Source organism: Tursiops truncatus, chromosome 6 (assembly GCF_011762595.2).
Source record: "Tursiops truncatus isolate mTurTru1 chromosome 6, mTurTru1.mat.Y, whole genome shotgun sequence".
Lineage (NCBI taxonomy): Eukaryota > Metazoa > Chordata > Mammalia > Artiodactyla > Delphinidae > Tursiops > Tursiops truncatus.
This window is the reverse complement of record NC_047039.1, coordinates 60279583-60291894: the sequence shown is the minus strand read 5'-3', so window position 1 is coordinate 60291894 and position 12312 is coordinate 60279583. Positions and strand designations below refer to the sequence as shown.

General features: G+C 37.5%; 1 protein-coding gene across 9 annotated transcripts in view; it reads left to right on the top strand.

Annotated features, from left to right (window-relative positions):
* Window positions 1-12312, top strand: part of LOC101334791 (tyrosine-protein kinase JAK2) — a 376440-nt gene that overhangs the window by 310502 nt on the left and 53626 nt on the right. For 8 of the 9 annotated variants that reach the window (XR_012332509.1, XM_073806150.1, XM_073806147.1 and 5 more), the window contains one exon: window positions 1741-1858. The exons of the other annotated variant lie outside the window; for it this stretch is intronic. Coding sequence is in view for 7 of the 8 variants with exons in the window: in XM_073806150.1 (XP_073662251.1) it covers window positions 1741-1858 (118 nt within the window). In the remaining variant the exon portion in view is untranslated. The remainder of the gene's footprint in view (window positions 1-1740; window positions 1859-12312) is intronic. 9 annotated transcript variants of the gene reach the window in all.

The following is a 12312-nucleotide window of genomic DNA, read 5'->3' as shown; positions in this document are numbered from 1 at the left end:
CAGCACCATAGAGTAACTTAGCTAAACTCTCCACCCAAGTGTTGGCAAGGATGTGACCTATTGGGACACTCATACATTGTTAGAAGTATAAAATAGCGCTGCTTTGAAAGACAGTTTGGCTACTCCTTTAAAAGATAAACATAGAATTATCATATGATTCAGCAGTGCCACCCTAGGTATATATGCAAGAGAAATGAAAACATACTTCCACAGGAAAGAAAACTTGTATATGATTATTCATAGCAACATTATTCACAATAGCAAAAAGATGGAAACAAACCAAATGTCCATGAAGTCATGAATGGTTAAGCAAAATGTGGTATATCCATACAATGGGAATTTAATTGGGCAATAAAAAGAAATGAAGTACTGATACTGCTATAAATGTGGATGATCCTTGAAAACATTATGCTAAGTGAAAGAAGGTAGAAAAAGCCACATATTATATGATTCCATTTATATAAAATATGCAGAATAGACAAATTTATAGAGGTAGACTAGTGGTAACTTAGGGCTGAGGAGTAGATAAAGGTGGCTTGGGTAGGGAATTTCTTTTATGGAAGATAAAGATGTTCTAAAGTTAGGTTGTGGTGATGTCTGTACAGTGCTTTGAATATACTAAAAACATTGAATTGTATACTTTAAATGAGTGAACTTTATGTGAATTTTATCTCAGTAGAGCTGTAAATAAAAAAAGCAATATAGAATTTTTTTGTTTCTCTGAAGGACAAGTTTGTAACCTCCATTTTTTTTAACTGAAGTATAGTCGATTTACAATGTTGTGTTAGTTTCTTGTGTACAGTAAAGTGATTCAGTTATACATATTTATATATATTCTTTTTCATATTCTTTTCCATTATAGCTTATTACAGGATATTGACTATCCCTGTGCTATATAGTAGGACCTTGTTTATCCATTCTATGTATAATAGTTTGCATCTGCTAACCCCAAACTCACAATCCAACCCTCCCTCACTCCCCTTCCCCTTTGGCGACCACAAGTCTTCTCTATGTCTGTGAGTCTGTTTCTGTTTCATAGATAAGTTCATTTGTGTCATATTTTAGATTCCACAGATAAGTGATATCATATGGTATTTCTCTTTCTCTTTCTGACTGGCTTCGCTTAATATGATAATCTCTAGGTCTGTCTGTGTAGCTGCAAACGGCATTATTTCATTCTTTTTTATGTAATCTCTGGTTCTTTAAAGAAGAAGCAATTATTTGTTTTCACACCAAATTAGCATTTTCACATTCCTCTACTGATGTTCCTAGAATTACATTAAAAATTTTTTTTTGAATTTTATTTTATTTTTTTAATATAGCAGTTTCTTATTAATTATCTATTTTATACATATTAGTGTATATATGTCATTCCCAATCTCCCAATTCATCCCACCACTACCACCCCACCCCGCTTTTCCCCCTGGTGTCCATACTAAAATTTTTTTTGTTAATGTTTTATTTCTACATTTCTCTATTTTCTATTATTTGCTTCTATGTTCTGTTCATGGAAGAAGGCAGAATATGGATTTTAAACTTATGTTTCTTGTATTTTCTGGCTGTATTATTACCATGGCTTTACCCCTATTTCCTTTTGTCCTCACTTTGTATTTAACACTGTTAGTTGTGTTTTCTGATTATGGGATAATACCTTTTGGTAGATCGGAAGTGGTTATATATATATAGTATGTTTATATTAGAACTGTTAGAGGCTGACTGATTGTTTTAATTGTCTTGTAGATTTTACTTTCCTTACTGGTATTGTAATGGCAGCAACAGAACCTATAGGCATGGAATATCTCGAGGTGCTGAAGCTCCTCTTCTTGATGACTTTGTCATGTCTTACCTTTTTGCTCAGGTATGTACATGTGTTAAATGATACATATCTGGCCATGTAAATGTATCTCTTAATCAGAAAAATATTCGCATATGGGAAAATTGATGTTCTGTCTGCATAGCAGGTGCAGAAAGGTAACAAAATTGAGTCTTTTATCACTAATTTTTAATCCCATGGTTTATGGATAATAGAATCTATCTTATAAAGATTCCTAGAATTGCCCCTTTTGAATTTTCTTTTTATTTTAGTGCTTTAGATCATTTTAAGGATTTCACAAGTTTAGACTGAGTTTTACAACATGATTCATGTAGACCTAAGTGGCTGGAATATAGGACAGTGAAATTTCTTTAGAGAAAAATTTTTTTAAATTCCTAAACAATTTCAGACTTAATTAGTGGGTTGTAAAATGTGAAGAATGTAAGTAATTGCATAAAAAATGAACTACAGTAGTTTGTGTAGCCCCTCATAGGAGGGTGGCTGGTTGTTGATACTTAGTCTGAGAACTGTGTTCCAGTTGTTTATTAATATTGTTAAATTTTTGTGGTGTTTTTGAACATTTTTAAATGCTTTTATCTATTGCCTTGATTAGTGCTTTTGTGTAAAGATACACTCTTGATATCCCCAAGGTATCAGATCAAGGAGTTCTAAATCAGATCTGCTAATATCATGGGAAATAACCTCACAGATCCTCATAGCTCACATTTCTAACATGTGTAGTAGGGCTAGTTCAGTTTGTGAGCAACAAATTGAAAAATATTTCTCTTTTGCAATATGAGAGCAACCAACTTTTTTGTGTGTGAGGGGGTAAAATGTACTTAATAAAATTTACTATTTTAACCATTTTTAAGTGGTCAAATCAGTGGCATTAATTCAGTACCTTCATTTTTTTTTTTTTTCTTTTTTTTTTCGGTACGCGTGCCTCTCACTGTTGTGGCCTCTCCCGTTGTGGAGCACAGGCTCCGGACGCGCAGGCTCAGAGGCCATGGCTCATGGGCCCAGCCGCTCCGTGGCATGTGGGATCTTCCTGGACTGGGGCACGAACCCGTGTCCCCTGCATCAGCAGGTGGACTCTCAGCCACTGCGCCACCAGGGAAGCCCAGTACCTTCATATTGTTCTGCACCCGTTACCACCATCCATCTCCAGAACATTTTTCATCTTCCTAAATTGAAACTTTATACCCATTAAAAAATAACTTCTCATTCCCCTCTCCTCCTGACCCCTGGCAGCCACCTTTCTACTTTCTGTCTCTATGAATTTGCTTATTCCAGGTAGCTCATATAAGTGGAATTATACAGTATTTACTCTTTTGAGACTGGCTTATTTCTCTTACCATAATGTCTTCAGGATTCAACCATGTTGTAGCATGTGTCAGAATCTCATTCCTTTTTAAGGCTGAATAATACTGTATTGTATGTACCACATTTTGTTTACCCATTCATCTCTTGTTGGATAGTTGGGTTGCTTCTACCTTTTGGTTCTTATGAATAACACTGCAACGAACATGGGTGTACAGATATCTCTCTGAGATCTTACTTTCAATTCTTTTGGATATCTATCCAGAAGTGGGATTACTAGATGATATGGTAGTTGTATATTTAATTTTTTTGAGGAACTGCCATATTGTTTTCCATAGCAGCAGCACCGTTTTACATTATTACCAGCAGCACCCAGCATTCCACATCCTCACCAACACTTACTTTCTGCTTTTCTGATGATGGCCATTCTGATAGGTGTGAAGTGGTATCTCGTTGTGTTTTTTTTTTTTTTTTTTTTTTGCGGTACGCAGGCCTCTCACTGTTGTGGCCTCTCCTGTTGCAGAGCACAGGCTCCGGACGTGCAGGCTCAGTGGCCATGGCTCATGGGCCCAGCCGCTCCACGGCATGTGGGATCTTCCCGGACCGGGGCACGAACCTGTGTGCCCTGCATCGGCAGGCGGACTCTCAACCACTGTGCCACCAGGGAAGCCCTGCATGTATCTTTTTGAATTATAGTTTTTTCCAGATATATGCCAGGAGTGGGATTGCTGGATCATATGGCAACTCTATTTTTAGTTTTGAGCTACCTCCATACTGTTCTCCATAGTGGCTGCACCAACTTACATTCCCTCCAATAGTGTAGGAGGGTTCCCTTTTCTCCACATCCTCTCCAGCATTTGTTACTCGTAGACTTTTTAATGATAGCTATTCTGACAAGTGTGAGGTGGTATCTCGTAGTTTCAATTTGCATTTCGCTCACAATTAATGATGTGGAACATCTGTTCATGTGCCTGTTGGCTACATGTATGTCTTCTTTGGAGAAATGTCTATTTATATCTTCTGCCCATTTTTCAATTAGGTTATTTGTTTTGTTGTTATTGAATTGTATGAGCTATTTGTATATTTTGGAAATTAAGCCCTTGTTTGTCACATCATTTGCAGGTATTTTCTCCCATTCTGTAGATTGTCTTTTCATTGTGTTATGGTTTCCTTTGCTATGTAAAAGCTTGTAAGTTTGGACTAGGTCCCAGTTGTTCGGTTTTGCTTTTATTTCTATTGCCTTGGTAAACAGACCATTGGTATGATTTATGTCAGAGAATGTTTTGCCTATGTTCTCTTCTAGGAGTTTTCTGGTATCATGTCTTATATTTAAGTCTTTAAGCCATTTTGAGTTTATTTGTGTATACAGCGTGAGGGTGTCTTCTAATTTCATTGATTTACATGCAGCAGTCCAACTTTCCCAACACCACTTGCTGAAGAGACTTTTTTCCATCGTATATTCTTGTCTCCTTTGTTGAAGATTAATTGACTGTAGGTGTGTGGGTTTATTTCTGGGCTCTATATTCTGTTCCACTGATCCATATGTCTGTTTTTGTACCAGTACCACACTATTTTGATTACTGTAGCTTTTAATATTGTCTGAAGTCTGGGAGGGTTATGCCTCCTGCTTTGCTCTTTTTCCTCAGGATTGCTCTGGCAATTCTGGGTCTTTTATGGTTTCATACAAATTTTAGGATTATTTGGGAATTCCCTGGTGGTCTAGTGGTTAGGACTTGGCACTTTCAATGCTGGGGCCCAGGTTCAGTCCCTGGTCAGGAACTAAGAACCCTGCAGGCTGCACGGCACAGCCAAAACTAAAAAATAAAAATTAGGATTATTAGTTCTGTGAAAAATGTCATGGGTAATTTGAAGGGATTGCATTAAATCTGTAGATTTCTCTGGGTAGTATGGCCATTTTAACAATATTAATTCTTCCAATCCAAGAGCATGGGATATCTTTGTATTTCTTTGAATCATCTTCAGTTTCCTTTATTAATGTTTTATAGTTTTCAGCATATAAGTCTTTCACCTCCTTGATCAGCTTTATTCCTAATTATTTTATTTTCTTGGATGTGGTTTTTAAAGGGATGGTTTTTTAACGTTCCTTTTCTGATATTTCATTTTTAGTGTAAAGAAATGCAACCGTTCTGTATGTTAATCTTTTATTCTGCTACCTTGCTGAATTCGTTTATCAGTTCTAGTAGTTTTTGTGTGGAGTCTTCAGGGTTTTCTGCATCTAGTGTCATGTCACCTGCATATAATGACAGTTTTATGTTTGAGGTAATTTTTGTATGGTGTAAGGTAAGGGTCCATCTTCATTGTTTTGCATGTGGATATCCAGTTTTTTCAGCACCATTTGTTGAAAAGACTATCCTTTCTCTGCTGAATGGTCTTGTTGCTCTTGTCAAAAACCATTTGAAAACCAACCAACTTTTTACAGCTTCCTTTGTTTCAGTAGTCATTAAGAAAAGAGAGAGGGCTTCCCTGGTGCCTCAGTGGTTGGGAGTCTGCCTGCCGATGCAGGGGACATGGGTTCATGCCCCGGTCCGGGAGGATCCCGCATGCCGCAGAGCGGCTGGGCCCGTGAGCCATGGCCGCTGAGCCTGTGTGTCCGGAGCCTGTGCTCTGCAACAGGAGAGGCCACGGCAGTGAGAGGCCCGTGTACCGCATTAAAAAAAAAAAGAAAGAAAGAAAAGAGACAGGCCTCTGAGAAGAGTGTACTATGAAGTTATGACTTTATACTGCTTTTAGAATTATATTATTTCATCTATTCTGCAGATCTGGTTTATCTTGATGGAATGCTAGTTAAGTTCCATTAATAAGGCAAGTTTTCCTAAACTATTCATTGATCTACTTTACCCTAATATTACTACTATGACATCTCATACTTCTTTTCTTTTTTTTCTTTTTTTTTTAACATCTTTATTGGGGTATAATTGCTTTACAATGGTGTGTTAGTTTCTGCTTTATAACAAAGTGAATCAGTTATACATATACACATGTTCCCATATCTCTTCCCTCTTGCGTCTCCCTCCCTCCCACCCTCCCTATCCCACCCCTCCAGGCGGTAACAAAGCACCTAGCTGATCTCCCTGTACCATGCGGCTGCTTCCCACTAGCTATCTACCTTACGTTTGTTAGTGTGTATATGTCCATGACTCTCTCTCTCCCTGTCACAGCTCACCCTTCCCCCTCCCCGTATCCTCAAGTCCGTTCTCCAGTAGGTCTGTGTCTTTATTCCTGTCTTACCCTAGGTTCTTCATGACATTTTTTTGTCTTCTTAAATTCCATATATATGTGTTAGCATACGGTATTTGTCTTTTTCTTTCTGACTTAACTTCACTCTGTATGACAGACTCTAGGTCTATCCACCTCATTACAAATAGCTCAATTTCATTTCTTTTTATGGCTGAGTAATATTCCATTGTATATATGTGCCACATCTTCTTTATCCACTCATCCGATGATGGGCACTTAGGTTGTTTCCATCTCCGGGCTATTGTAAATAGAGCTGCAGTGAACATTTTGGTATATGACTCTTTTTGAATTTTGGTTTTCTCAGGGTATATGCCAAGTAGTGGGATTGCTGGGTCATATGGTAGTTCTATTTGTAGTTTTTTAAGGAACCTCCATACTGTTCTCCATAGTGGCTGAACCAATTCACATTCCCACCAGCAGTGCAAGAGTGTTTCCTTTTCTCCACACCCTCTCCAGCATTTATTGTTTCTAGATTTTTTGATGATGGCCATTCTGACTGGTGTGAGATGATATCTCATTGTAGTTTTGATTTGCATTTCTGTAATGATTAATGATGTTGAGCATTCTTTCATGTGTTTGTTGGCAGTCTGTATATCTTCTTTGGAGAAATGTCTGTTTAGGTCTTCTGCCCATTTTTGGATTGGGTTGTTTGTTTTTTTGTTATTGAACTGCATGAGCTGCTTGTAAATTTTGGAGATTAATCCTTTGTCAGTTGCTTCATTTGCAAATATTTTCTCCCATTCTGAGGGTTGTCTTTTGGTCTTGTTTATGGTTTCCTTTGCTGTGTAAAAGCTTTGAAGTTTCATTAGGTCCCATTTGTTTATTTTTGTTTTTATTTCCATTTCTCTAGGAGGTGGGTCAGAAAGGATCTTGCTGTGATTTATGTCACAGAGTGTTCTGCCTATGTTTTCCTCTAAGAGTTTGATAGTTTCTTGCCTTACATTTAGGTCTTTAATCCATTTTGAGCTTATTTTTGTGTATGGTGTGAGGGAGTGATCTAATCTCATACTTTTACATGTATCTGTCCAGTTTTCCCAGCACCACTTATTGAAGAGGCTGTCCTTTCTCCACTGTATATTCCTGCCACCTTTATCAAAGATAAGGTGTCCATATGTGCGTGGGTTTATCTCTGGGCTTTCTATCCTGTTCCATTGATCTATCTTTCTGTTTTTGTGCCAGTAGCATACTGTCTTGATTACTGTAGCTTTGTAGTATAGTCCGAAGTCAGGGAGCCTGATTCCTCCAGCTTCTTTTTTCGTCCTCAAGATTGCTTTGGATATTCGGGGTCTTTAGTGTTTCCATACAAATTGCAAAATTTTTTGTTCTAGTTCTGTGAAAAATGCCAGTGGTAGTTTGATAGGGATTGCATTGAATCTATAGATTGCTTTGGGTAGTAGAGTCATTGTCACAATGTTGATTCTTCCAATCCAAGGACATGGTATATCTCTCCATCTATTTGTATCACCTTTAATTTCTTTCATCAGTGTCTAATTTTCTGCATACAGGTCTTTTGTCTCCTTAGGTAGGTTTATTCCTAGATATTTTATTCTTTTTGTTGCAGTGGTAAATGGGAGTGTTTTCTTGATTTCTCTTTCAGATTTTTCATCATTAGTATATAGGAATGCCAGAGATTTCTGTGCATTAATTTTGTATCCTGCTACTTTACCAAATTCATTGATTAGCTCTAGTAGTTTTCTGGTAGCATCTTTAGGATTCTCTATGTATAGTATCATGGCATCTGCAAACAGTGACAGCTTTACTTCTTCTTTTCTGATTTGGATTCCTTTTATTTCCTTTTCTTCTCTGATTGCTGTGGCCAAAACTTCCAAAACTATGTTGAATAAGACTGGTGAGAGTGGGCAGCCTTGTCTTGTTCCTGATCTTAGTGGAAACGCTTTCAGTTTTTCACCACTGAGGATGATGTTGGCTGTGGGCTTGTCATATATGGCCCTTATTATGTTGAGGAAAGTTCCCTCTATGCCTACTTTCTGCAGGGTTTTTATCATAAATGGGTGTTGAATTTTGTCAAAAGCTTTCTCTGCATCTATTGAGATGATCATATGGTTTTTCTCCTTCAATTTGTTACTGTGGTTTATCCCATTGAGAGATTTGCGTATATTGAAGAATCCTTGCATTCCTGGAATAAACCCCACTTGATCATGGTATATGATCATTTTAATGTGCTGTTGGATTCTGTTTGCTAGTATTTTGTTGAGGATTTTTGCATCTATGTTCATCAGTGATATTGGCCTATAGTTTTCTTTCTTTGTGTCATCCTTGTCTGGTTTTGGTATCAAGGTGATGGTGGCCTCGTAGAAGGAATTTGGGAGTGTTCCTCCCTTTGCTATATTTTGGAAGAGTTTGAGAAGGATAGGTGTTAGCTCTTCTCTAAATGTTTGATAGAATTCGCCTGTGAAGCCATCTGGTCCTGGGCTTTTGTTTGTTGGAAGATTTTTAATCACAGTTTTAATTTCAGTGCTTGTGATTGATCTGTTCATATTTTCTATTTCTTCCTGATTCAGTCTTGGCAGATTGTGCATTTCTAAGAATTTGTCCATTTCTTCCAGATTGTCCATTTTATTGGCATAGAGTTGCTTGTAGTAATCTCTCATGATCTTTTGTATTTCTGCAGTGTCAGTTGTTACTTCTCCTTTTTCATTTCTAATTCTATTGATTTGAGTCTTCTCCCTTTTTTTCTTGATGAGTCTGGCTAGTGGTTTATCTATTTTGTTTATCTTCTCAAAGAACCAGCTTTTAGTTTTATTGATCTTTGCTATTGTTTCCTTCATTTCTTTTTCATTTATTTCTGATCTGATTTTTATGATTTCTTTCCTTCTGCTAGCTTTGGGGTTTTTTTCTTCTTCTTTCTCTAATTGCTTGAGGTGCAAGGTTAGGTTGCTTATTCAAGATGTTTCCTGCTTCTTAAGGTGGGCTTTTATTGCTATAAACTTCCCCCTTAGAACTGCTTTTGCTGCATCCCATAGGTTTTGGGTCATCGTGTCTCCATTGTCATTTGTTTCTAGGTATTTTTTTATTTCCTCTTTGATTTCCTCAGTGATCACTTCATTATTAAGTAGTGTATTGTTTAGCCTCCATGTGTTTGTATTTTTTGCAGATCTTTTCCTGTAATTGATATCTAGTCTCATGGCGTTGTGGTCAGAAAAGATACTTGATACAATTTCAATTTTCTTAAATTTACCAAGGCTTGATTTGTGACCCAAGATATGATCTATCCTGGAGAATGTTCCATGAGCACTTGAGAAAAATGTATATTCTGTTGTTTTTGGATGGAGTGTCCTATAAATATCAATTAAGTCCGTCTTGTTTAATGTATCATTTAAAGCTTGTGTTTCCTTATTTATTTTCATTTTGGATGATCTGTTCATTGGTGAAACTGGGGTGTTAAGTCTCCTACTATGAATGTGTTACTGTCGATTTCCCCTTTTATGGCTGTTAGTATTTGCCTTATGTATTGAGGTGCTCCTATGTTGGGTGCATAAATACTTACAATTGTTATATCTTCTTCTTGGATTGATCCCTTGATCATTATGTAGTGTCCTTCTTTGTCTCTTCTAATAGTCCTTATTTTAAAGTCTATTTTGTCTGATAATGAGAATTGCTATTCCAGCTTTCTTTTGGTTTCCATTTGCATGGAATATCTTTTTCCATCCCCTTACTTTCAGTCTGTATGTGTCTCTAGGTCTGAAGTGGGTCTCTTGTAAACAGCATATGTAAGGGTCTTGTTTTTGTATCCATTCAGCCAATCTGTATCTTTTGGTGGGAGCATTTAGTCCATTTACATTTAAGGTAGTTATCGATATGTATGTTCCTATTCCCATTTTCTAAATTGTTTTGGGTTCGTTATTATAGGTCTTTTTCTTCTCTTGTGTTTCTTGTCTAGAGAAGTTCCTTTAGCATTTGTTGTAAAGCTGGTTTGGTGGTGCTGAACTCTCTCAGTTTTTGCTTGTCTGTAAAGGTTTTAATTTCTCCATCAAATCTGAATGAGATCCTTGCTGGGTAGAGTAGTCTTGGTTGCACGTTTTTCTCCTTCATCTCTTCAGTATGTCCTGCCAGTCCCTTCTGGCTTGTAGGGTTTCTGCTGAGAGATCAGCTGTTAACCTTATGGGGATTCCCTTGTGTGTTATTTGTTGTTTTTCCCTTGCTGCTTTTTTGTGCTTTCTTTGTATTTAATTTTTGACAGTTTGATTAATATGTGTCTTGGAGTATTTCTCCTTGGATTTATCCTGTATGGGACTCTCTGTGCTTCCTGGACTTGATTAACTATTTCCTTTCCCATATTAGGGAAGTTTTCAACTATAATCTCTTCAAATATTTTCTAAGTCCCTTTCTTTTTCTCTTCTACTTCTGGAACCCCTATAATTCGAATGTTGGTGCGTTTAATGTTGTCCCAGTGGTCTCTGAGACTGTCCTCAGTTCTTTTCATTCTTTTTTCTTTATTCTGCTCTGCAGTAGTTATTTCCACTATTTTATCTTCCAGGTCACTTATCCGTTCTTCTGCCTCAATTATTCTGCTATTGATCCCATCTAGAGTACTTTTAATTTCATTTATTGTGGTGTTCATCGTTGCTTGTTTCATCTTTATTTCTTCTAGGTCCTTGTTAACTGTTTCTTGCATTTTGTCCATTCTATTTCCAAGATTTTGGATCATCCTTACTATCATTATTCTGAATTCTTTTTCAGGTAGACTGCCTATTTCCTCTTCATTTGTTAGGTCTGGTGCATTTTTATCTTGCTCCTTCATGTGGTGTTTGTTTTTCTATCTTCTCATTTTGCTTATTTTACTGTGTTTGGGGTCTCCTTTTTGCAGGCTGCAGGTTCGTAGTTCCTGCTGTTTTTGATGTCTGTCTCCAGTGGCTAAGGTTGGTTCAGTGGGTTGTGTAGGCTTCCTGGTGGAGGGAACTAGTGCCTGTGTTGTGGTGGATGAGGCTGGATCTTGTCTCTCTAGTGGGCAGGTTCACGTGTGTTGGTGTGTTTTGGGGTGTCTGTGGCCTTATTATGATTTTAGGCAGCCTCTCTGCTAATGGGTGGGGTTGTGTTCCTGTTTTGCTAGTTGTTTGGCATAGGTTGTCCAGCACTGTAGCTTGCTGGTCGTTGAGTGAAGCTGGGTGCTGGTGTTAAGATGGAGGTCTCTGGGAGATTTTCGCCATTTGATATTATGTGGAGCTGGGAGGTCTCTTGTTGACCAGTGTCCTGAAGTTGGCCCTCCTACCTCAGAGGCAGAGCCCTGACTCCTGGCTGGAGCACCAAGAGCCTTTCATCTACACGGCTCAGAATAAAAGGGAGAAAAAGTAGAGAGAATTAGTAGAAGTATGAAGAAAGAAAGAAGGAAAGGAGGGAAGGAAGGAAGGAAGGAAGGAAGGAAGGAAGGAAGGAAGGAAGGAGGGAAGAAAGAAAGAAAGAAATAAGTAAAGAAGAAAAGAAGACAAGAAGGAAAGAAAGGAGGGAGGGAGGAAGGAAGGAAGGAGGGAAAGAAGGAAAAACAGAAAGAAGATACAGTAAAATAAAATAAAGTATAATAAAGTTATTGAATTAAATAATTCTTATTTAGAAAAAGAAAAAAAAAGGGACGGATAGAACCTTAGGACAAATGTTGGAAGCAAAGCTATACAGACAAAATCTTACACAGAAGCATACACATACACCCTCACAAAAAGAGGTAAAAGGGAAAAAATCATAAATCTTGCTCTCAGAGACCACCTCCTCAATTTGGGATGATTCGTTGTCTAAAGGAGGGAAGGAAGGAAGGAAAGAAAGAAAGAACGAAGGTAAAGTATAATAAAGTTATTAAAATTAAAATTATTTAAGAAAAAAAATTTAAAAAACCATGGACGGATAGAACCCTAGGACAAATGGTGGAAGCAAAACTATACAGACAATAACTCACACAGAAGCATACACAT